Here is a 27723-nt window from a genome sequence, read left to right on the forward strand (position 1 = left end):
CTGATCAACATACACATGCAGGTGGAAACAATTCTTATATTGTCTTCCATAACAAATGTGTAAAATTAATCTGAGATGATTCCAGTTCTGCATGTTCCAGCTGAATGTTTGAGAATAATGATAATGTTTTTATAGGATATTAAAATCCACTACTTATGTATTTCTTTAAATGAAAATCTGTGTGTGGTATGTGATAGCCATAGCATGTGTGTTAAAACACACTCAGCTATGTGTTGTGCTGTTTCTGATTACAAATTAAAAATAAGGTTGAGATTTGTCTCATTCCATTTCAAGCAATGAAATAGTAAAGGTTGCTATTATCTGCGTGTAGAATTAACAGAGAATCAACTGCTAATATTGCATCCCTGATATTTATAATGCGCCAATCACAGGACAGTTTTCTATGCAGATGTCTAACATATTTCACCATTAGGCATTGCAGCCTCAGGTGATTGATATAAAGTCATATGTAGCCACATTTAACAACCTTTACTGGGGATCATTCTCATAAAGTATCAAATTTAAGAACGCTCTTCTGTATGTACAATGCTGTGCTGCAGCTTAATGCGAGGTGTGCCACACTAAATAATTAATTCCCATTATTGTGTGAGAAGGATCTGCTCTGTATTTATGTATAAGAATGCAAATCTGAACCAGAACCAGCCTCTCTCCCTAAAGGGAATTTCACCTCCTCCAAACACATTAGAAATCAGTGCATATGAGACTGTATAAGAAACTCCACTTCCTGTGTTTTGACTCTCTAAACATAGTTCAACACAGAAAGATTGATAATTTGATCATTTCCAACCCACTAGATAGTCACTTGACATCCACTTAATATTTCACACATAATGAGCACTTTTTTTAGTTATAGTAGGTATAACTGCTTGCTCTTTTTTGTCTCTAATGATATTTATTATTTTTTATAAAACTGACTACTAGCAGCGGTTATGAATCTAAGTGTATCAATCAATTCTGAAAGCATTTTCTCATTCAGGCTTAGACTTCATGTAAAACGTTATATTGCTGCTTCTTAATGAAGTGTGAAAGACCCTCCTTGCAGCTGGTTTATCCTAAACAGGATCCAGTTATGAAGAGTGGTTTTAAAATTATGGGTAACAGAACCAAAATCACTCCACACCATGTGTCTTCCTGCTGTGCTTGGATCAGATGAATGCACCCGTTTCTGATCTTGGAGGTACTTAAGCCAGACTTCCTAAACCTACCGTCAGATCTGAAAAAACCCACCCCACAGCATTTAATAGCACAATTTTAATGAATACATTAGCTACCAGCGCTCAGCAGGACTGGGGCTGCTTGGCACAAACTGACAACGGGAAATTCAAAAGCTTTCAGAAACAGCTTTCGTCTTCATTAACAGCATATAACAGCCTGCTGCTTTCTGAAAATATACCAGGTGGCGGTCATTCAGTACAGGTTATTTCCTTTCAATAGTGAGGATAACAGGCAGAAGAGGCCTTGCCCACCTGATTGATTAGAACCATAAATGTTCTGCCTCCGTTTTCTGTGAGTGACTTGAGCTCAAGCTCACAGTGGTTTAAAGTGATTCAAAAATATACGAACGCCACAAAAAAAAGGGGGATAATTAGATCTGACAAGGGCAGTTTTAGAATTTTTTCAGGAGTGTGAAATTAACCTTATTTTTTCTAAAATATTCTATAGAATCATGTTTCTCTCAGGTTAACTTCACTTGGGCCTGTGTGCTCAAATCAGACTTCTCTATCAATTACACTCCTTTTCCAAACTGCAGGACTGCCTGTACTTCCGGAGGCTTATCAATGGCTATAAAAGCTTTTCCCTCCAAGAACACTGAATCCTAATAGTCTGCAATGATTCATTAAATGTACCACACATTGAGCTGGGAAGGAAAAGGTGTATTCTGACCAGAAATCAATACTGGGCTGGATTATACCAGCAAACCCATTGTCCTTTGAGACAACACTATTTTTTTCCTTGTTACCATTTAAAGTCTTTTTCTCTCATATTGTTAGCCTTACAGTGTGTCTTTTATCTGCCAATTTAAACCAGAAGAAAGCACTCGTTTTAAGATTATTATACTTAATTGGTTTCAATTGGTTTAAAACAGGAAGTATAATGGGGTCTCTGTTTGTCCTGAAGGTGTCCTATAGCCCTCGCTCAGAAATAAAATTATTAGACTTTTCTTAGTTATTAACATGCCGTGTGATTCCTTGACTTAGAAAAAAAGTGAGGAAAAAGTTCAATTCTTTAAACAACTTGCAAGTGAAAGCACTGTGGGTTGAGTCCTGTTATTAGCTGCTTTAAAATTGATTTCACAGCAAGAACAGGCTGGTGAAATAAGAAAGTAAGCTAATGTGATATGTCATTGAGATCTCCTGCTTATATGGTTGGGATCACAGCTCACCTGGAAGTATATGCTCCATTTCAGAGCTGGTTTAAAAGACACCATGAAATCAACAAAGAGACAGTCTCACATTCCTCTCTGATTCAGATTTTCAAGGCTTTCTTTGCAGTAACTTTAGCAGTGTGTAGCCAATATGTCACATCATGCTGGGTTCAGCAAATCACAAGAACTTTTTATTTGAGCCACATTGCACCCATGTGAGGATCATAAAAGTACCAAACTGTATAATATTTACAACTGACATGTGGCAATTTGAGTTATATTTTTAATAATCACCATTCACCATGCTTTGCATTATATACCAATACAATCTTTCCCTTAGGACAATAGTGACAACAAGTATACACACATTTCTTTTTTATCACAGTGATAAAACTGGAAATAATTCTAATACTTTTAAATATATCTGAGTCAGTTTATATATGAAACAAGAATTCAAACATTAACAGCATGGTGAACAAAGGAAGCGATCTGTGACAGTTTCTAATAATTAAATTTATAGATGGCAATTTGCATAAGTACTGAAAAAGAGAAAAGAGCACGGGGCCTCTCATTTTGGCATATTAAACATCTGGCAAGCAGGTTTATGCAGATGATGAGTGTATTTTCCATTGGAGTTGAGTAATACAAGGAAATGCAAGAAAAGACACAACCTCTTAGAGGTCTAAAATAACAATATCCTCTTAGTGTTGGCAGACACTTTCATGTATGATGTATGTAAAAAAAAGAGACTAGATGAATGATTTAATGTCAGTGTTCTAAAAACTGAACTTATCCATCACTGCAATGAGCGTAGCCACTACTCTATAGAAGACTCACACATGTTTTCACAGCCTTATCTCAATACTCCATTGCCATACTAACATTTTGAGCAGCATAGAATGCTCCATAGTGTACAGCTATAGGTTTGCTTCCATTTAAATATATATTCACTAATGCTTGGAGGTGAATTCATGATTAACTTTATTATTAATTGTTAACTATGTTGTGAGAAGAAACATAACACTGATTGATGAGCCCATCGGTTCAAGAAGACGACAGCTTTCTAATTAATACTCTATTGGTCCAGAGCTTCCTGCTTATTCTAGACGTCTGGCACAATAATTCCATCAATCTGATGCTGATGTGGAATCTCTCTCCTCATCTCTCATCTGGCTTGTCCCTGCACAGCACATAACAATAAGTGAATCAATACCAGTAATTGGAAAGGATGAAAATTAATGTAGGCTTAACCATAAAAGAGCCATGTTTCTATTAATTCTTTTTCTATAGCTCTTTACTGCTAGAACGCTGGCATAATTTCAGTACAGTCATCGTAATTAAAAATTTCCAGTATTGCAATTGCACATATTTTTTCATTTTATATTACTATTTTCATAGGCACTTGCCGTCTTTGAGCAACACTTTATATTTGTCATCTTGTCTCAAATGAATCAATTGTGTAAATTTGTATGACCTTTTTCTTTCTTTCACTTTCTTCTGGCTGTTGTTTTTTTTGTCTTGCTACATTATGAAAGAACATGCTACTGCTTGTTTTTACCACACAAAACCTCGGTGTAGGAAAGATTAGAGTCTATCTACAACAGTCTGAAGATTATAGATTATCATCTGCAATAACAGCTACTGCTTTTTTGCGATTAGAGACAGAGGAAAACAAGTACATGCAGTCTATTATAATCCAGTTATGGTGTTGTTCGGGTTCACTGGAGATATCAGGGGGGCTTTTCTTCCAATGATTCATTTCTCTCTCCTTAAACTGCATTTTTACATCATCTGTTGGGCTTGTGGAGGGGGAGGTTAAAGTTGGAATAGGTGACAATGGATTTCGATGGGTTTCAGGAAATAATATCAGAGGCAGATAAGCTGTAGCATAAACCAGAGATGATAACTGGAGAGATGCAGGGCACTGACTATATATCTGTACAACACTGCACAAAAACAGCAAAGACTTACATATCTTACCAAATTTACAAGAATAGATTAAGAATTACATAATTGACAAATAATGCATAATCTATTCTATTCTATGCTGAGAATGTAAGGTAAATCTGGTTTTCATATTCAATTTTTTGGGGTAAAAAGGCACAATGTTTTTTCTTTACCAGTTGGTGCATACAGCATGTATCCCTTTGGTATCAGCAAAAAAGGCACCCGTGAGGCACTTAGGCTTAAAATTGTTTTGTGTGTTACTGTGAACAGGTAGACAGCATGTTGTGAGTAGGTATGAGGAAGCTCTTAAAATTATATGCTACATCATGTGTTAAAGTTACAATACCAGAAAAGCCTAACAAAAAAGTTTTAATATTCTCTGGCCACTTAATTGAACTGGCTACTTAATTTGTTATGTACAGATAAACAAGGAACGTTGAGGCACGGACTGATTCATACATATAATTAAAAGAATTGGACAAGATGTTCTGAATTATTATTTCCTCTGGGGGTCTGATTCTACACAATCGCTTTCTGAGGTGTCATCACTCCTCATACTGTATCCCCAGGTAATACTTTTTACAGCTAACATCTGAAGCCTCATAGCTTTACTGAAAAAAAAAAACGCATTTTAAGTACATAAGTAAAAAATATGAACTCTTAACATAATGCAAAGGAGATTTTATGTTCCATGTTTAATATGGTTCCCTGATCATTCATACGACAAAAAAACACTTAATTGAACTAACATTTTAATTCCTAAAATATTGAGATGGAACAGCTCTTCATGAAGGTGTCCCTTTTAATCTTTTCCACTCGATGTGCATATACCTAGAGGCAAACATAATTAGTGAAAACAGTAACATCTGTTATCTGTCAAGGTTACATCTTATGGTCCATTTGAATTGCATAATAGATTCAATAGGTAGTAGGGCACAATTGTACAGATGCTTTTTTCAATACAGAATTCGCCTATGAAGAAAAGGATAAAGAAACAGACAGCTTGGAAACTGCGCTGAACATTGACTTCGAATCCAGGGCAGTATGGTAGCACAGGGTTTGGCATTGCTGCCTCATAGCTCTAGGGCTCTGGGTTCAATTATGGACCCAGGGTGCTGTCTGTGTGGAGTTTGTATGTTCTCCCCTTGTTCGTGCTCCGGTTTTCTCCCACAGTCAAAAGACATGAGTGGTTAGAAATGGGATGAATGTATACCTGTTCCACACATGGAAGTGCCACATAAAAAGAAATACAATCTTTTCAGACTGAGACAACAGCTTCCATGTACTGAATACAACAAATTGTTTTTTAGAAATCTACGTCAACAAAGGGTCTCCTTCTCACATAAAAGGTCAGCTGGAACTTTGTATAGATTTCAAAAGTCTACCCTTGACTTTTAAGTCAATGAAGTAAATTTCTTACTTTCTTGACCTCCAGGCTACACCCTTGACAATTTCCACACTCTCGCGCTGGTCCCCTCAACCAGACTATGTTCTGTGTTGACAGAACTTTCCTCTTGTATGCATCTACGTTTTGGAACATTCTTCGGATCAGGAATCCTGAGTTTTTGTCTATTTTTGGATCTTACTTATAAACTGACATTGCTATATAATTTATTATGTATACTCTCCATTGTATATTGGTGTGTTTTGTTTGCTTCTAACTATTTCCGTCATTACTATTATTATTTCTCATTTCCAAGGCAAGGGATAAAAATTGAATTTTTATTGATTTATCCATTCAGTTATTCTTTGCACACGTACTTTAGCTTTAGGGTTTAGTTTATGCAGCAGTTTAATTCAAATCTGTTGTCATTATAATTCTAATTATAATAGAAGATTCTAATTAAGTGCAAATGTCACCGGACAGCAACAGAATTCAAATTGATAAACAATACAGGTATATGCAGAGGACAGTTTGGTTCCAAGTGTTAAAGCTCAATTCAGCATAAGAAACTAGTGAAGGATTTACTCACACAGGAAAATCAACAGGCCATTGATACCACATGTTTACTGCTTTTTTAAATCTTCTGAAGAATGAATTAGTGATTCACCCCAAAAGGTGTTGGCTTATTCACTTATTTCTCCTTCTGATGTAGCAGGCATTGGCAGTGTGACCCACATTAAATCAAAACTTTGGCCTGCTTGCTAATGGCAAAGAGCAGGTAGATGGTAGAATGGCAGAAACCTGCGACAAGCAGTAGGTTACCATCAGGTACCAGGCTGGTACTCTGCAATCAGAGGGTGATTGTAAGTTATGATGAAATAGGCAACTACATTAAGAAAAACAAAAAAGATTGATTCTGAAATACTGTGAATACTGTGTCCTGCTAATGCATGTATTTCATTATGTATATACTCTACTAGTGGATATAGTGGTATACTGGTATAGTGGGTACCGAAGGCATCTCAACTGCATGGAATCCTTTTGTTTCTATAATGTTTTGCATATTCTCGTTGGACAGCTACACTTCAAGTTGGCAAATGTCAGTTTTGAAGCTGGGATTGCAACAAGTCATTTACACCGTGTCTCTGCCACCTTTAATACCATCGCCACACTCTGACTCCCCGTCACAGAACCAGACTGACATCTTTTTGGAATAATGACAGCCAGCTAAGAGGGAGAGGGAGACGGAGGTAGGCGCTCTTTGAACTGCAGAAAGATCCCGGTTAGGAAGTGTTGATTAAAAATGTCACAGCTTGGAAGAGGCCCTGAGGGGCTTGCTATTTAAACCTGTTAACTGAATTCAGTATCAACAAAACACAGCATCACTCATGTTGCATGAAGGTCATGAACCCAGAGTGTCAAGTAATAAAAGCATAGTCAAGCAGGTAAATTGTCTGGTTTTTAACAACTTAAAATATGAATTCAGCCATATTTTTATTGCTTTCCAAAACACTGTTGTCCAAGACCTACAAATCATTAACAATCCTTCCATTTCATTCTCTACTATCTTGTTCAGATTTTTTTATTGATACAATGTCATCCCCTTCAACTTTCCTGTCCCTGGAAGACTAGTTTCTTCTTGTCTGAGGGATGAAATACTTATAAAATGAATTCAGATAGCACTGGTTATGAAACCTTCTGCCTCAGATAAATCAACCATGATTAGCAAATATTGCAAATATTAGCAAATATTATAAAAATACTGCATAGAACTATTTTCTTTCATATTGAATAACTTTTCACTTATCTATTACTCATAGAAAGAAATGTTCTCACCAGGTTTATTGCTTAAGTACTAAAAAAAAGTTTAGCTTTAATGTAAGCTTGGAAATGGAAATGGAATATTAGCTAATGTATTTCTTAGAAACTTCATGAAATGTCCCATGAGATGAACTGAAAGCAGTTTTCTAAATGCTCCCAACATAAACAATTATTTACTTATAGTTTTGCTTCCTGCGGACATACATACAATCATCTGTAAAAAAAAAAATAATATAAGCCATAAGTAATAAGCCAGTGACTGGCTTTATATAACATAACCCATCCATTCTCTAACTGCTTCATCCAGTTAAGGGTTGCGGGACAGCCCGGCAAGCAATGTGGGCAGGACTGGATACTCTGGACAGTGCACCAGTTCATTACAGGACACACACTTGCACCAGTGCCAATTCACCTGCTATTATGCCACTGGGCTATGGCAGGAAACCAGAGTACTGTATACAGTATGTGAGTCCCATGCCATGCAATGAACTGGCATCCTGTCCGGGGTGTATTTTATCTTGTGCCCATTTTCTGCCAGATTAGACTTTTGCTCAATCTGACACTGTATTGGACTAAAAGTTATGTGGTTATTCAAAATGGGTGTAGTAATGTATCACTGATCTGAAATATGATTGAAATATGATTGAAATACTTAAACAAAATTACTTGAATCAGAAAAGAAATAAAAGTAATAGATGTTTTCTGCTTTAGCCACAGATCTATCTAGTTATTTTTTATTAAAAAGCACTGACTCACTTTTGTGAGTTATAATTAACACAGATGTCTGGCTGTCGAAGAAGAGGAAGGCTTTTCTTCAAAGAAGAGTTAAAAAAGCCATTACAAAACACCAATTCTGAATATAAATGTCAGCTGGGCATTCTAGGATGTCTTCCACAAGTAGTGGCAATTGATTTGTTCCTGTGAGTGAACAGCAGAAGCCACACAATCTGAGTGTGTGTCTCGCGGGTCTCTGTAACTGCTGTTACCAAGGGACTGGCAGCAGGCCATGAAACTTTAGAGAGTAGATGGTAGCTGCAGTCTAACAGCTTTGAGGCAAAACACAAGTGAGCACAAATTTCTTTAAACAGCAGTCTTTAGACAGAGCGACTTTAAACAGCAGTCCTTCAAGAGAACTTTCACAGTACAGGTGCAGGTGAAGTTCTTTCCAGCTAAAATCAGAGCTGAGCCTTGTGCCCTGGATGTCGCCAAATCAAGTCACAACCCGACTGTGCCTGGGATCCCGAAGGCGGTCGTATACTTTTGGCAGATTGCTGCCAGGTTAAGAGTGGGTATTGGTTGGTCGGTGTCATCTTGATTTTCAGGATAACAGCAACCGGGGGGAAGAAAGGGAGGCACATGTAGACCAGTGTGTTAAAAGGTGAATGGCTCCAACAGATGGGTGTACCAGAGGAGCATGTCTGCAGCTCCTCATTCTCTATGTCTGATGCAGGAGTCACTCCTACAAGCTGGGTTTTAAACAAATGACAAATCCATATTGGGTGTATAATGGGGTATATAATGAAAAATAATTGGCCTTTCTAATTGTCTTTAATGACATAAACCAGAGAGGCTTATCATCATGATATCAAGGTGTGTTTTAGAGGACACATTTTAACGCAAATTCATCACCTGTTAAAGAAAAGGATTCATTAACACTCAGTTAATGAAAGGACACAAAATACACTTCATCACTTTTGAGTGAATGCCATTTGGATCTACACAGATTGAGTAAATTGAAAAGGAATAAAACATAAGAGCATGATGAAGGATACAGATGAGGAGAGCTCATTCAGACCTCATATTCCTCATTTAAATTCATCTAGCCTATTAGCCCAGGAATCTTATTTTGCAAAATTACGCAAAGAATTGGCATTGGACTACTCCTATTCTGACACCAGCTACATCTTTCCATCTTAAATGCATTTCCTCCTCATTTGCACTTGTGTCCCTGAATTTTTTGATTTATTGATCAAACACATTTTAATAAATCAAGAACAAAATATTACGAAAGAAGTGTGAGAAATGATAAGAATACAAAACACAAAGCTGTTCAAATTATGATGGGCGGCCAAGACAAGTTAAGTTGTACTAGCAGCATATATCAACTCTTGCCACCAAATGCTCACTGTTCTCCTTCACGCACAATGTCTTTCTCAGCTGTTCAAAAAGAAACCCTCTAGTCATAACCCTATTTGCATATAAATAAATACATAGAATATGATGAATCTTATAATCAAATCAATAGACCATAGCATGTGATAATTAGCTATAGATTATCTTTTCCAACTTTTTATCCAGAGAGCAGTGAGGAAATTAACACTAAGAGGGTGCGTTTGCTGGCATGTGGAAAGTATGAGTACGGATTCTAGAAAGCGAGCCTACTCATCGATCAGTATATGATGGAGGAGCCAAGCGGTGAAGCAACTGCTGAAGCAAAGTCAGGAATGGAAAATGTATTTGAAAAGCTAATTCGCTGCAAATGTAAGTTCAGATATGCAGGAAATAACTGTCAGTGTAAACTGCTAAACCATGTCAACTGCCAACCATTAAGACTGGAAACAGTGATGTACCACCTAAAAATAAACTCATCTCTTATCGCTAAGATGGAAGATGAAGTTTAATAACATGGTGTGGGATCATTATCCACTTGGGGAGAGAGAATCGTTGAGTGATTGATAGGAGGTCAATAAAGAAGATTGAAATCTGTAATGACATTGGGTGAAGAAAAAATAAAATATCAGAAGCAAATCTTCCAAGTCTCAGACAAGATGATAGCTGCGCTGGAAATTTTCAGACGAAAACTAATTTGATGCATTTGACTCCCAGTAAATTGTCTCTTCTCCAATTTCTCTCCCCAATATCGGTTTCTAAAACTGTTTGCTCCGATCTGTAACTGTTTATTCAAGTCCCCATCGTTTGCATTACAAACCAATAAGTACTTTTCTAACAGCAAAAAAATGCTTTCCATTCAGAGTAATCCATGGAAGAAGTTTTAATGACTTTCATGAAAGAAGAATTTAAAGATGAGTCTCCACTACCAAATTTGCAAAGAAATTAAGTCATTCATGATTTTTTCACACACTGATTCTTCTAGCATCGTATGACATATGATTTTTTTCTAAGAACGGGCACATTTTTGCAGGAGAAACAAATGTGATCCTTTTCCAATCAGCAAGTAACCTTCATAAATAGTTTTGGTGTTAGTATTTTGTTACATGGTATACATTAGCATCCTCCTGAATGTCATTATTGTCTGCCTTTTATTATGAATGACACCATATCCTCAGGGATATTTGTTTAAAGCTTCTCCTTTGAACTCACTGTCTGAATGTTCATCTTCCTGAAACATTTGATGATTTGTTTACAGTGGCAATATGCTGCACAACTGGTACACATATGATCAAAATGGTTGCCGTTGTTGGAAGTCTTTTTCAAAGAGGGATGTAACATTCAAAGTGGCAGGACACAGTGTTCCTGGGATTCCACCCAAGTCTCAAAGCCTTCGATCTGGCAGTGCCATGTGCTTGTTGCTACAAATGTCACTGTAAACGTGGGCCACTGGCTTAAGAGGTAATGGTGACCTGATCAGATGGTTGTTTCAGAAGCCTCCTTAATGTAGCATCATCAAAGTGTGTTTTGACATTTCAGTCCTGAGATGCAACTGACCTTTCATCTCTGACAAACAGGTTAAATCAAGTACAAGGGGAAGGGAAAAAGGGGGAAAAAAGCTCTCCGACATGACAGAAGCAAAAAAGGTCAGAGTTAGACACTATTGGATTGGACACTCTTTCACAGAGTATTAGCACTGAGATGAGGGAAACGGGCAAGTGCCCCACTTGAAAAAGTATCAGAGGACTGAGCAGTGGGACAAAGAAATGGAGAAGTCTACTGAAATGACAGGGAAGATTAATTGAATCCCTAATACAAGCTTATACCTACAGTGATATACAGAAAGCTAAAGGTTTATTCATTCGCACTCAAAGGAAAAAAAAGACATTATGCTGAACTGTAATCTCTCTATAGAAAGCACATTTGCAGCTACACTATATTAGCATATACATTGATGTTACATACTGTTAATAATGTCCTTCCTTCAAAACCAATAAGAATTGCTTGCTTTCTGCAAAAATATCATTCTTTCATACCATTTATTCTTAAAGGTTAATCTGCAAGATTCTGAATCACAATCATCATTCTGCTTTTGCCATGCTTATGTTAATAGGTACCTGGTACCTGGTAATATGCATATTTTATCATATGTGGGGTAAAGCTATCAGGGCTTTTGAATCATAACAATGAATATAATAAGACTTGAATTGCATGGGTAGGAAGGTAAATATATGAGTAAATGTAGATTATGTGCGGCAGATTAAAATTACTAATATTTTTTGTTTCTTATTTAGGGTAAGCTGCCCTTGCCCAGGCTGCGTTGGGAATTACTTGAACTCTTTCAAGGACACGGCTGGAAAATGGGAAACCTCAGTCAAAAGATTCGAATGTATAAAGAAATAGATTGAGTATTTACTTGCCCTAATGGTCTATTTTTTCAAATCAGCATATCTACAGACTGGGTGTAAGACCTCACATGCTTCAATCCAGAAACCTGCCTGTGTTGACTGCTGACTTTCTGCAGTCCCTTGATGAAACACGTGCCAGCATATTTTTTTAATACTTCCAATCAGAATCCATGTGTTTGCTTTGGTTTGTCTGCATCTTCCACTGAGCCAGTGCCTGTGGATATTTGCAATACAGATGCCATAGAAATGTAAATTGTACGGCATTTATATTGTCTAGAAAGAACTTTGGAGGAGTAATTTGAAGGGGAGGCATCAAGGGGAATGGAATATCCTTGAGGGAAATGAAAAATGAAAAATGCTATTAGGATACAAAAATGTTAAATAACTTTACAGCATGGTGGATATAGCGTATATGTGAATATGGAACACTGGCAGGTGCCCTGCGATAGCTTACTCACAAATTCAGTGCCTTCTGAAAAACACTTCTAGATTCAAAGATTTAATCACACAGGGCAAAGAAGAAAAACAGACTGAACTTTGAAATGAGGACTCCGAGGCACAGATGTCTAAATTTGGTCTTAGGAAAACTGCCAGGAATCCCACCAGCTAGAGTCCAAGTCAGACTAGAAATGCACAGTTGTGCTGAGACACAGCGCTGTTAAAAAGTTAGGAGCCTTAACTAAAATGGAAAGCCTTGGACTGGAGTGGTTTGTTTACTGCTGTTGCCTGGAAGTGCGTGCGGATAGAGAATGTTGTCTGGGGTTGCAGGTCTCTGAGGTAAAGATCTAGCAGAGAACTGTAACGAGAAGAAACAGCTACTGCAGCAGGAGAGCAAAGCAGCTTGGGGTCATCGTTTTTACTGCCCACATTTAATAAGGACTTAAAATATTGAATAGGCAGCTGCGTGGCTAAATCTGCACAGCCATCCAGACCATTGCATGTCTTGAACGCTAAGCACACGAGCAAATCCTTGATTAAAAAAAGAAACACTGTATGATCAAGTAAGAAAAGCTATGCAATACAAAAATGTAAAAGCCCAGTTCTGTGTATGCCTCATACATATAAAATGTTTTAAAAGTTTTATTAAGATATGTGATGGCAAATAAACAGCACTGACTTTACTACTGTTACTATATCACAGTTTCAGGTGCCCCTACATTAATTCAAGCAAGTGTTATTACACTGGTGTTTGACTATCAGATGTTTTTTCTGATCCCATGACAGAATATGCCCTACACTTTCAAAACAATCCATGCTCTGCAAGCAGGAAATAGTGCATACATTAATATTGCAAGACATAAAGGATACATTAAAATAGAAAGCTTTGTTTTCAGAACAATTGTCCAAGATCAATAATAGGAAATATAATATACTCTACACATGTGTAAGACAAGTCAGGAATGTTTTCTATAACCCAATGTGTTGCCAACAGGTTTCACTAAAAATGATTACCTTCACAAGAGATAATTTTTTATTTGCTTAATTTACTTCATACAGTGTTCAATTTGTTTGAAGGAAATCAAAATGCAAAGCTGTATTTCAGGACTGTCATCCAGGATTTCAAACATATCTTTCTCCTAATGTACCATGGAACCATGTCCAATGAATGATTTATAAAACAACAGTAATGCTTTTAAAGTGGAATTAATTGAAATTAGACTATTATTCTCTGCATAGGATAATTTGTATTGTCAGTATTTACTCATTTTAAACCTCCAAACCAGTTCCCAATGTCTGGGCTTATTATTTAACAAATTGATTACAGACTGACTGATTACAGAGTTAATGACAGTGCTTTGAGCAATTGATTAGTTGAAGTGGGACAAGCTCTGTGAATTTTGCAGCATATAGAGAAGTTTTGCCACAATGAACTAATCCTAATAAAAATCGCCCAGAGACAACCGTTCTGGTAGAGCAATGACCAGCTACTGTATACTAAAAATATACTATACCGTTATTTTAATCACACCTACAATACAATAATGTTAAACTACTGTGGCTCTACTGTAAAGTCAAATAATCATTAGGATCTCAACAAAAACATTTAGCCTACATACTTCAGATTGCCTGCAGACACTTTTCCCTTAATTTATCATTTGTCCCAAAAACAATGGAGATTGAAAATAAATGTAAAGGTGTTTTGTGCAAATTGATGAATTCTGAAAAGTTCTGTCCCATTTTACATTTTATCTGATGGTCTAAAATGTGTTTAGAAATGAGACTAATCCAAAACCCCATTCAGCTACAAGGTTCTCTCTCCCCCTAGGGAGGATAGATGTATAGTGGTAAGATAGGAAATAAATGATATTTTAGTATAATTATTGAAAATAATGGTTGCAGACATTTCACAAAGAAAACAGAATCCATGAGAGAGCACATGTTTTAGTTTTTTTTTAAAGAATTTCAAAAGCCATTTTGCTTTAATACAACTACATATAATACAAATACCACTACCTTGAAAATTGCAAGAATGCTGTCAAGTTGTCAATGAACTAAGGACACATTGTTCATAAAAAAAAGTACATTCATTTTCCATAACATGCTTTTGGAATGAGGATAAACTTAATTTTATACACCACCGAAGGGCTAACTGCCCCAGACGTCGGCTCTTTCCATAAACATCTGCTTTCCTGAAATAATCATACAAGACTAAATGATGCAATAAAAGTTAATGATGACTGATTCATTTCTGCGGGAGTTAAGAAATACGAGATTAATGAGTTTAATTACTCCACCACATTTTTTGGTTTTATATCTATAAATGCTTTAATGTATCCTGTTCGGCATTGCTATCAACACTTGTTACTGTGAAGTGCTCCTCTCAAACATTTCACACAATTGTCTCCTCATGAGCTGAAAGGAGATAGAAATATGATTGTTATGATCATATAGACCATTTACGTATCAGCAGGAGTTACACAAGTAAAACTAGAAAGAATGGCGATGAACTAATAGAAGTAGGAGCATGTATAAAAGGTTTTCACTAATCCTCAAAATTCCTATAATTACAGGCTTATATATAATTATGAAATTAAAATGAACCCCCACGCAGATACATATGAAAGATAACGTTGCGCTGGTCCTAGGAGGCCACCTTCTGTACTATTCTTCATTTCTTTCACAGTCTAATTGATTTCAGTTGCTTTTTGAAGCTTATTTTTAAAATTGTTTCAAGCTCCTAAAAAGCTAATTGGGATCTGTAATTGGTATCAGTCCTGTACTTCTGAGGTTCATAACTCCCCTGATTCGGGTGTGTTACTGGAAATGTAACCAACTGAATGTCTGGAGCAGGAAAAAAAAACGCTCATTTTGGGTATACCTGATACATTGTCATTCCCACTTGTGTCTGACTTGTATCTGTTCATCACAAATTGAACACCAACTTGCCAAGAGACTGTTTAACGCACTGTGCGCTGAAGGTACTACAACATCATACACTTGAAGAGGGATATTTTTAAAACAAAAAAGGACCAGTCACTGAAACAACTAGCTTAGCAAGCACATCGATTAAATGTTTCAATTAGCTCAGGTGCCTTAAGAGCTCAGCTGGCCGGAAAACCAGCAGGACAGATGTCCTTCTGGTGTGGAGGTTACGAACCCCAGCTTAAAATATATACATGTTTTAAGTTACTAATATGCAAATGTTCAGTTTTCATTTAGTTAGAAAGCCATGCCATGAACATATTATGCCGCATACGACACATTGTGTAAGTTCAAGTGTAATCATCACCAATCTACCACCCCGCCGCCTGTTTTGTGAGCCCATCCTGGCAAGCAACAAGAGGACACATCTTGGGTAGGACACCAGTCCATTGCAGGGCACACACAGACACAAACACACACACACTCAAACCAGGGCCAATGTTCCCAAAAGAAAATTAAGAACACATATGTTCTGCCTTTTTTGAAAGACTCCCAGAGGTACATGGTAGTCATTTTAGTTAAAGAAGGAGTGCGTATTAATATCATTAGTTACAGAAAAATCATATTAATTTTCTCCCAAATTGAATTAAATTCTCAAAGGAGTGGTAAATGACAGCCATATAGACAGGCAGATTGATGGCTAGGTATTCAGATGCTCAATATAGAAGCTCATTTAGTCCCTTCAATGCTCTGTATATAAATCATTGAATACATGTTTTGAAGCAATTATGAATGGCCTTCGAAAATTCCATTAAATTTGCCTTAATAATATTTTTTTCTTTTGTAAGATGCATGGCAGAAAAAAAAAGTAAAAGGCAGAAGATTTTAAAATACTTTATATTTTATGCGGTTTTCATCATTTTCTAACTTACTGACATTGGTAGAGATAAAAAAATAAATATTAGACCTGGAAAATACATCTTTTTTAAAAAAATCAATAAAAAATGAATTTTGAAGTAATCTTAAAAATGAGTAAGTGTAAGTGATCTTTTGTGCCTATACTGACACCCCTAGTAATTTATCCCGAAAGCTGCGTTCGTTTCTGTCTTCCCTTTCAGTAAGGCTCTTTCATGTAAAGCAGGAGTACTGTACATGTGGTTAAGTGGACTACTGTATGTGCTTGCTGCAGTAACAGCGTCAGCTTCAAGAGGAAAAAGCAAATGTGATTACCATCTGACTAGAGAAATACCAATCTAAATTATTAACAATCAACAAAAACCTAGTTCAACTTTCATCAGTGTGTATTCCAGTCTTCATTAGATTCAAACCTTGCGAAATTATTAATTGACAACACAGACAGAGTGAAAGCTTGGATTTGTATTACTACATCAGCTCAGTTTCGATACTGCAGGCCCTTTTATAAGTCCTATTAGGATTTTGGCAGCATTCTCCTCAGGCCTCATCCAATATAGCAAACACATTTGGCTGGTCTAAAGTACCTAGAGAACAGCTCATTGTAGCTCAAGAGACTGATCCCAGACAAGACTTGCAAATGATTCATCCTGTCTCTTTTTGCAGTTACTTCAATATGCAAAACACTTAATTACACCAGCATAGCAAATTCTGTGGATCCACAATTATATAAATGTACAGTATATAATGCAACGCTATATGTGCTTTATGAGAATTGATCACACCATTACAGTTTTACAGCAGAACCCTGAAGCTATCTGACTTAGACTGTTTTTGAAGATGAGCAACATATCAGTGCCAAGCTGTAGCAATTTATGGTGTGTAATTATACTTGGCTAATTGAAACGTTAAAGACAGAATTTGTTGGTATTTAAGTATGGTTAATTTAAGTAAAAAATATCAGTGCTTAATTAATAAAGGAATCAGCATGCAGGTGCATATGATAAAAAATATTTTTCTGGGTGTAATTCAAGCTTCACCAGATGGAGAAAACACAAAAGCTGGATCCAAGCTGTTGGCAAATGTACATTTGAACAGCGCAATATTTTTTGATAAAAGTAAAAGGGTAATGTGAAAGTACATTTAACACCATCTATAAAATATCAATGTATCAATCTTTAGTCATTATTCTGCCCATTGTACATTCTGCAGATTAGACTTTAGCAATGAGAAAAGAGAATTGTGAAATTTGTCATTATTATTGCGCAAACTCAAGTTGGTCCAACTGTGTGTGTCTTTAAGTTATCTGCATTCTTACCCTAGGCTGAAGTAGTGACAACTGTATATTAATTTCTCTTTTCTGGGTATCCCTTTGGCACAGTAGCTCCTTTGCTTCCTACCAGCTGCCTGTACCTGCAGGTTCTATTTTCTTTCCATATATGATTAGTAGCCTGGAGCTTTATCCTTACATTAACACCCAAGAAAGAAAAAAATGCATCTGCGAAATTGAATCTCTGACAATGATTAGTTTATTCTGCAATATAATATTAATTATGCATTCATTTGTATGGCATAATCTAGTTTCATTTTACCTCAAATAAAAAAAAGGTTAGTATTGTTACTATATTATTTTTTTCTATTAATTACTCAATACTACAATCTCAACATATTTCCACTGAAAAATGTATTTCTGCCACATAACTACTTCAAACGATGTAGAGAAGATTTTCTTTAGTGTTATGTTAGACCAAGAATTCTGGGCATACAGCTGCTATTATAATGTCTTACAATTTGAGACTGTAGTGTAATTATGATACATTTTAATCTACAAAATATTCAATATCTTACACAGGGGACTGTGCTTTTGCTGCAGATGAGCATTGCTGGTATTCTCCTTACAACCCATGACTAATAATAACTAATAACAAACCAAGAGCTTAAAAAATAATCATTTCACTTTTATGTAACAAATTCAAAGGAAACAGGCAACTAGAAAGTGCATTTTAGTCTGCCATTTGCTAGCTTTATAAGTTAATGTCCTTGAAAAAGAATGCCAAATGAATTTCACAAATAAAAAGAAACTGAAAAATCATAAATGGCTGCACAATGCTCCTCCATGTCTCATTGCTTTTATTTCAGAAAAGCCAAGGGTTAATGGAGTGATCTTTAGGCACTCTACCATAAGCCTCTTGCAGAATTCTCTGCTTAATTTGATTAGACCACCAAAATGTACTGCACAGTTACTTTTGCAGTAGGAGCTGTCCATTTGCGGTAGTGCTGAAACTAGAGACGCCATGCTAAGATGTTTAACACAGCTTTTTGCCGGGAGCAGTAGTTTTACAGTAATATAAAACACATGTAAATCATAACATAATCCAAAACATCATTGTCTTGACATGTACATGACAAGGTATACAACAACTGCTGCTCATACACAGACGTCTCACAATGGCTAGTTGACAGCAGTAATTTCTTGGAAAGATGTGTAAGTTTTGGAAACTGTTTTAGAATCGGGCTTTCAGTATTAAGTTTTGGACATTCCAGTTTCCATATGTCCCCACTAGCCAAACCAAAACATATTCAGGATTTAGTTTAAGTGCATTAATGTACATTGGAGAGTGAATGAGGAATAGGGGAAGGTTGTGATTTGTGAAATAGCTTTGTATATGGGAATACAGCCAAAGAAAGCACAGAAATAGCTACGTTTATTAGATTTGACCTCGTTTGCAGCTAAGATTCTAATAGTTCCTTTAACACTCTATCCACAGATGTTGAAAATAAATTAACATAAGCACCATTTATCTTCACAAAACAAACTACAAACATAAAGCATGATTCTCAGACTAAGGAATTTTATAAAAGTACTATTCATAATGAACTCTTTTATAATTTTATAATTTGCATCTACTATGTAGGAGTCAACAGTCACTTTAAGCTGCAGACTAATGTTGTTGCTCCACAGAAAGGATAAGCAATGCTTAAAGCCGATATGCACTTCAAATTTACATTTGCACATCAGAGAAACACATTTTAAAAATATGAATGTACTAGAAGTATAATATATATATTTCTATACTGTATATATATAATATACATGTCCTGTACTAGAAGTTTAAACTGATACTTGTAAGTTTAATTTGTGGTGTACTGTACATATGACACTACATGTATATTGCATTTATTCCTTTAAAATGCCTTTACTGATAAACTGTAAATTCTTCATACAATAAAACTGCAGTCTTTGAGATTACCAAGTATTTCAAGCACTACATAAAGGCTGTTGGCACATTTGTATCGTTTGTTTCCTCTCATTGAGGCTTTTTGAATAGTGTGGAGCAATTGGCAATTAGCGAACAATGCAACCCACCTTCCATTTGCCATAATACATAAACATTTCTAAAAATGTGTTTGTTTTGCTAGTAACAGATTTCTCTTTGTAGTCCAATATCATACTTCTTAATTTATTCCTGGGGCTTTTTAGAAGCTCTGTTGCTCTGGACACCCATGTAATTGCCACCTTTCTACTTAATAATACCAGTACCATTTGAACCATTGTGAAGGTGATTAGATAGCAGTATTAATTTCTTTATAATATGAAGCGAGATTTGCTTTTCAGTTTTTCCATTTTGTTTTTATGGGAGATGATTCAATACTGTCACAGAGATGATTCAATCCTGTTATATTTTACACGCTTAGCGTTGCTCTTTATTATATTATCTGTCCAGCGTCACTGCTCACAAATTTATTTTGTAAATCTTAAAAGTTAAGGTATCATAACTTCAGAATGTTTATTTAAATGCTAGGGACCAAACAATTTCTGTATATTAATGTTACTCCCTAACCCAGTTCCGCAAAAGTTTATTAATTTTAGCCCCCATCTACATCAATTGTGAGCCATCAGTGCATGTCATTGATAATTAAAACATATTTCAGCATTTACACATTCCTTTTCCATTAATACAAACACATAGAACAGGGGTTACTGCTTCTTAAATTCACAAAGCAAATTACAAGTGAATCATCAGAACATGAAATCAGTTAAGCATCAACTGAAGAGGGAGAAGACTATCAGCTTTTCCTTGCATGTTTAAGGCGACCTCCTTCATATCCAGCACTTGAAAAAGTGTATACAAGTGCTGCATTTATTGATCGATTCTACCAACAAAGAATGCATGGTGTTCAACAGAAACAGTACTCTGGGTTAAGTTCTCCACAGGAATTATACTCAATATTCCAATGGAATCAATCCAGCATGAAAAAGCAGTCCTGAGCTGTCTAAAACAAAAGGGCATTTCTATTTACTGTACAAATGCTCTTGATGTAAAGTAGCTTCAGAACAAGTTATCCATGTACAGCTATTCCTGGCGGTGGCTTGAAAGTCACCTTAAAAAGTACAAATCCCAAAGTGCTTAATGGTTTCAAAAGATCTGCATGTCATTTTTTACTTAGAATTAAAGTCAGCTTCCCTGCACATTCCTGTCATGTGCTGTATCTCCAATGTTTGACTATGACTTACTAGCTCAAGTAATAAGGCATGCACTATGAAAAACCAGTGACAACAATGGCAACAATGTGTTTAAAATAGCAAGGTAGTGTTGGAAAAAAAAGCAAACTTGCGATGTGAGCACAGGAACAGAAGAACGCGTTGCAATGCAGAAAAAGAAATGTAAAACCCAAACATAAGACATAACATACTGTGCATCTGTGGTACACCTCCCAGCTCCATGCTTCCAAGAGGTGCAGCTTCAACAGAGTAAGTGCAGGCGCAGCAGAGTAGCTCCTGTTATCAGTGAGGGATGTGAAGAATGAAGCTCTCTCTCTCTGCTGCTCGCTCGTCTTCTCCAGAGCACCTCATAAGTGAGCATATGTGTGAGTGTGCGAGTGCATGTGTGGAAGAGAGAGGGAGGGAGAGAGAGCTAGTGCAAGTGTTTAGATTTCATCCCATTATTAACTCAGCCACTGTCAGATCACTTATTTGTGAGCTGACAGTCTGTTTCCTTTATTCTTCTTTATTATAAAACAACATATTCACTTATTCCGCTAATAGATGCTCACTAAAAAGAATGGCTGTGGGTGTTGGAGCAAACAGCTTGTTATGGTTTGTTCTGTATTAAGAAATTGTTTGCAGGCGTTCTTTGGCAACTGAACTCAAAGTGAGAGAAAATATGCAGACAGCACTCCCCACACATTATGGCTAAGCTATGTGCTCCAAGAGTAGTGTGATTTGTTATTTTGGAGCATTGTCTTTTTTAAATTGTCTTTTATTGAATGTGCTATTTATTGACACTGAAGAAAGCTGAAAAATCTTTGGGGATATTTGTGTGCAGAACAAAATGGTGTTAAATGGATATCAGGAATTATTTCTACATCTGGAAAAGATCTGGACATGATACTTCAGGAACAAGATTTCAAACAAGCACTTAATCACAACATGCTCTGGAGACACTGGCAAAAGGTTTGTTTGTGCCCCAATTTTTCAATTTCATTACACTGTTGTTTTTATACGTGTGTGAGCACTAAAGAGCTTGTAATCAAGGTTCTATACATCATTAAATCTAATTGCAAATAGGGCAGAAAATGTTCAAAGAAATCACAGATGTACATTCCAAACCTCAAATCACACATCTACATATAACACTTCTATTACAAGCACTCAGTGGAAAGAATGCATCAAGCAAATCTCCGTAGTCCTTTAGTGACAAATAGAGCTATACACTCATTATCAAAAACTGAGTTTTTGGTTAATTAATCTGTTCACATTAGTGGCTTCATAGTAAGGAATCAAGACCTCTACATTAACATTGTTTTCCACATAATTATAATTAAATGACAGGCTCATTGCAGAGTCTGGCTTTCAAAATGCAAGTTATATTACAACATGATGTGCTCTGCTTTTCGGGAAAAGTTTTCTTTTTGATTTATTAATTAATTCCCTAAATGCATGGATGGATTGTTTTGCCCTGAACAACAAACCTTTCAGTGCCTTAGAATCAGGTATAATTGAAACAGAAATCAAGAGTGTCCTTCTTTTTTCCTCTAAAGCTACTGTGTACTAACTGCAAATCAATATTGAGAAATTGTTTACAGTGCTAGATCAATGAAAAATTGCAAAAAGGTATACTGAAACCCTGCGATAAAACAGAAATACAATCTCTTAGATAGACAATCTTGCAAATAAAGAAATCCAGATGCACTATTGTGTATGTGCAAATTAATCAAGAAAGCCCCATTTTTTACATTCATTATTCTAAAGAATCTAAGTGCATCTAAACACAAAAAGAATGAACAATAAATCTGGAAAACTGCAAGTTAAATTGATCAGGACTTTCATTCAAAATGCATTTCAAATTAAAACACAATCATTGTGCTGCCTGTAGTAAATTAAGAAGCAAGTTTACAGAGAGAAATAGCATTAATACTAGACACAGCTTTCAAGAAAGAAAGGATGTTTTTGAGTACATCAAAGCATTTTTTATTTTCAAATTATTTTAAAAGTTACTGTATTTAGCAATGTCAGTGCCATCATGGGCTGATTGCATCAAAGTGAATAATGATTATGACAATACTTTGTTTCATGTTGAGTGGAATCTCAGAATGCCTCAACAATATGGTAGCTATAGCCCAGGCACAGAACTGCACTTAACACTAGAGAGGCATTTGGCTAGTGAGTTTAAATGGTATTGTAATTTTCAAAGAAGGTAAACAAGTAATACTGTACATTCACCTGGGCTGAATTCCAATACACACTAAAGTGTTCTGTTGAGCTTTTAAGCTTAACACCTCAGCAAGGAAACTGTAAAACTATTATCTATTCCATGGCTCTACAAATCGAGTCCTTGACAGTAAGAGTCTAGCAGTCTTTAAATCACAGCACATATAATGCTCAAGTGGACCAATTTAACCTTCATGTATAATACATATTTGAAGTTGCTGATAACTTAAGGGTTCCTTTAAAACCTGCTGGACTGCTGTCCTCAAGGAATAGGCTTAAGGAGCTGTGATCTCCTCAATATCCTGATCTTTGCAAAGTTGATGCGCTCAGAATCCCAAAGGGCTAGGTGGATCACTCAGAGACAAAAGAAGAAGAGTAGGACGACCGTCGGTTTCAGAAAATAAACAATAGACTTTATGAGCCGAACTTAACCAGACTACAGCAGAACAGTATTAATTTAAACAGGTGAAGAATAATCAATAGGACAGAACGGTGGCTCTCCCTACATTTTTCTTTTGTTACAAGGTACTATGAAAACCCAAAGACTAGAACCAAGTACATATCTAGTCATCCAGTCACTTGATGATCTGAGAACACCAATGTGGGAACAATTGATGATTTAATGATTGAACACCCTTCATCCTCGTCCTGCCACCACTTGCTTTGAAATTCTCCACTCCCCTGAATGTTCGAAAACCTTCCAAACCCTCTAATTTGCCATAACTGGGATAACTTCCACAGGGGTCTCTTTGTTGCACTACAGCACAAATTATGAATGAGTACACATAAGGTCCATATTAAAAATTCAATACTCCAAAACGTCACCGGCAAAGCTTTGAGCATTTTTTGAACATGTTACTTGACATATTAGACAATGTTAAATATTATTGAAGTAAGTATACAAGCAGCCCCTGGGATAATCTTCTGTGAATTCTCGGGAGCTCATTATTTACAATTAACAATGATAGCACCTTTGGCAAACACAACACAAACACCATGGGTTTGCATTGAAAGTCAAATACTTTGCAAAAGGCTTAGAACACAACAGGTTCCAAATTATGTATTAGAAAATAGGACACAAATACAATTGGTACAGGTCAAGGGACTGGATGCAAAAAGGAGGTATACAGAGCAAAATGTCATGTATTCTTCTTCGCTCTTTAATTGGATTACTGACGGCTTTGTAACCCTAAACAGATAGCTTTCTTCAAAATATGCTTCAGACATTGCTGAGCCCCATGTAATGTACTAATACCTTAAGAAGAAGCATTTAAGTTTTAATTACAAATATTAATTTGTAAAAAATTACTTCACTGGACATGATTGGAAGGGGGCAAGGACTTTTGCAAGACACTGTAACACCTTAAAAATGAAAAAGCAGAATGTATACACCAGTATTACAGTTTTCTGGTGATGTATGCTGAACTCCTATGGGGTTTAATGAGTAGTTTGTCAGGTTATAGGTGTTGAGAGCAAAGACAAGGTGTAATTTTGCAGCAGTGCAGTGCACAGGTGGGTATGCTTGTATAATTACACACCAGGATTTGAAAAAGCTGTGCTTTCGAAATCTGGAGTGTAGTAACTTACCTCTCCAGTAGTATACAAGTCTTCACTTGTCCTCACAGTGGCATTTTAAGAGAACCCATGTAGAACATCTCCATTTGTTTTTTTTAAAGCAAATGATGAACAGCAAACGGAAATGAGCACTATTTGGATGCGTTGCTATGGAGCTTTCTGTTGACTTTTTTGGAATGAAATGTCGTACTCAGGAATGGATGCAGGGCTCTTTGAGTTCACAATAATGACATGAGGAAGTGAATATAAAAGTTATTACTGTACAGAATGGCAGAGATCAGGGAATGGTTCATTGCCATCTGTGTCTCTCAGATATTTCGTCCTTGCATATCTAGTGATAATGCTGTGAGCCATTCTCTATTACTGTTTCCTCTGACATTGCAATTCAGTATGATTACTTACTATTATGGCATAAATCCCTACTGAAAAGCTATATGAAAGGACTGTAACACTGTGGTGTCTTTGAGAACAAAAAGGTATGGCAGGCTGCTAGCTAGTTCTCTGTGAAATTCTCCATGCAATGAACTTTAAAAAATGTCCTTCTGTGTAAGTTTTGGTAGAATAGTTAAGCTAATATACCAAATAACACCCTTAGTAGAATCCCATAAAAGACATAAAACAGGATATGGAACCCATGTGAAATGAAAGGATGCCAAATTGTGGGTAATAGGAATGATTACTTTGAACATCATTGGTGGAGAAGGAATTTACAGGTACAAATTTTCTTGGAGAAGCCAGGGATAATAGATTTGTATTCTTGCGAGATTACAGTATCATGCTAAAAAGGTTGGATATATAGAAAGGAAAATCCACCCTTTTTTCTATTGAGTGTGAGCTACAATAATCTATGTGCAAATGTGACACTTTTTACAAAGCAGGATTGGAATACATTGTTTTAAAGTGTTGCTCTATTTTGTCCTTTCGCTGAATGCCTAGGATATTACTTTTGAGCGTAACACCTACAATTGATTAGCAATCAGTTCAGAGAGTTTATAGCATTAAGGAAAAGACAAAATACCCAGAATATCATGTGGCAAAAAGTGCAGGTGTACTTCGAAACATTCTGGGTGGAAAATAAAATGTTTTCCCCATATTCAAATGGTAAATTTGTCATTAATTTATATTAATCACATAAACATTTTTCTATTCTTCTGAGTGCAAAACCCCATGTTCTTTTTGAAAATCAGTGAATATGAATTGAAGGACAGATGCACAAGCAGTGAATGGGAACAATAAGGTAATAGGCAACTGGGCAGTGGGATCTGTTGTTCACTTTACATAGTAAAGTTGCTTAGAGCATCTGTGATACAGTGATGAAACCCCTGGCACCAGCCCAGACCAGGAAGCTAAAGCCTGATAAGTTTAATGAATGTGAATTGCACAACCATTTTGTTTCCTGAATTCACTGGGGGAGGCAGAGGTCAGGAGAGGTTTTACTGAACATTATTAGCAGAGAGGCTCTGCTCAGTTTTTGGAAGAAGGTTACGGATATTGTGCCCAGTCCTGATGTCATAAATGTAAACTAACAACCTGGCTAGGTTTAACTTGCTGTCTTCATTAGGCTAGTCAGGGATCTGACCCATGGGAATAAACAGATTGGTATCAGGGAAATTACAACCAAAATAAGAGATGTTTTGGAAGTTTCTAAATGATCTGTGACAAATAGCATCTATTAATGCAGATGAGGAAGGCAGTCTTAACATTAGCCATGGTGGGCGAAACCTATAATTAAGAATCCCATTGCTCCACGAAACACGAAAAGTAGATTGGTTCATCTTAGTTCAGCTATTTTGTCTTTTCATTCATTCATTAAGATTTTATTTTATTAATGCCAAGAATATCTATCAAGCCCTCAGAAATCAAGTTTTAAAAAAGCATGGTTGTCATGGACTATGAAGCACTGTATTCCTTTTTATTTCTCTGCGATCAAAGAGAAACATGACACAATCCATCAATCTCAGCTCCTATGCCAGTTGAATTGACATGACAGGTGGCCCCTTCAGGTACAGGTTAAGGAAGAAAACCTGAAAGAAGGGGAGGTTAAAAATATCTTTGATGAACCCAATTAGCAGACAAATAGATTATGATCTCATTTCAGTACTAGCTATATAGGATCTGACAAGAATACTAAAAGAAATGACAAAGGGGGTAATTAAGAGTATAGTGCGATTAACCTAATTTAGTGTACCGCAGTATTTAAAGTGCCTTAGAAAAAATAAAATATGAAGGGTACTGTAAAAGATAACTGTTGTAGAATGTATGAAGGATTGTAATTATTATACTATTAAGCCAAGACAGGACTACTAATGATCGGAGAGACATTATGGAAAGAAAAATAGAAGAACCTGATTAATCATATCATAGGGACCGCTTTAATCTGAAGTGTCATTATCATCTCTAATTCTAAAAAGAGAGAAAAAGCTATGTATAGCAAAGAGTTAATACTATACTGATTTTGAAAACATAAAATGCGTTGCTCTGTTTTTTAAATTTCTTTTTGGAACTCCAAGGACTGTTTTACTGAGAGATTTGGACCTGTGAAAATGTAAACGATGACTCCAAAAAGACTATGTTTCAGTTTGTATATTTCACACGCTGACAAAATGTGCTTGACAAGTACCAAAATCACAACTTCTCTGTGGATCCTCACTATAATATGTGCCTCTAAATCAATCACATTACGGAAGGTGCATCATCATAGGGGAACAAAAATTCAAATTACTGAGGTTCACATTAAAGAGATTGGAGAATTAATGTTCCTGTTAATGCAAAAGGATGGTGTTTCCTAAAGGGAAAGACACTCATAAAAATAATTTCTAACAAGAAGAAGTAAAGAAGAACTTATCGGAAATATCTGTGAGCTCTGAAATGTGCAGGGAAGATAGTCTAATGGCTTGTACGCCCATGTGTTTTAATGAAATTGCTTGTATGCCAAAAATACTAAAGTATTTGTTACATACAAACAGCTTCACACTATAGAACTTTTTTATGTTGTTTTTCCTGTAAGTATATTGCTTACTAAAGATACAGAATTAAACTATGTTACTTTGTGCTTCATGCCCATAGCTTACAATAACTGTCACAAGGATTTAATGTGCTGAAAATG

The 27723-nt window shown here is 36.1% G+C and overlaps 1 protein-coding gene across 1 annotated transcript in view; it reads right to left on the reverse strand.

Annotated features, from left to right (window-relative positions):
* Nucleotides 1–21172, reverse strand: part of plch2a (phospholipase C, eta 2a) — a 147509-nt gene extending 126337 nt beyond the window's left edge. Inside the window, exon 1 of the mRNA XM_069183662.1 lies at nt 21026–21172. Within this exon, the coding sequence (XP_069039763.1) occupies nt 21026–21056 (31 nt within the window). The 5' untranslated portion in view covers nt 21057–21172. The remainder of the gene's footprint in view (nt 1–21025) is intronic.
* Nucleotides 21173–27723: the final 6551 nt, after the last annotated feature.

Source organism: Lepisosteus oculatus, chromosome 25, assembly GCF_040954835.1.
Source record: "Lepisosteus oculatus isolate fLepOcu1 chromosome 25, fLepOcu1.hap2, whole genome shotgun sequence".
Classification (NCBI taxonomy): Eukaryota; Metazoa; Chordata; class Actinopteri; order Semionotiformes; family Lepisosteidae; genus Lepisosteus; species Lepisosteus oculatus.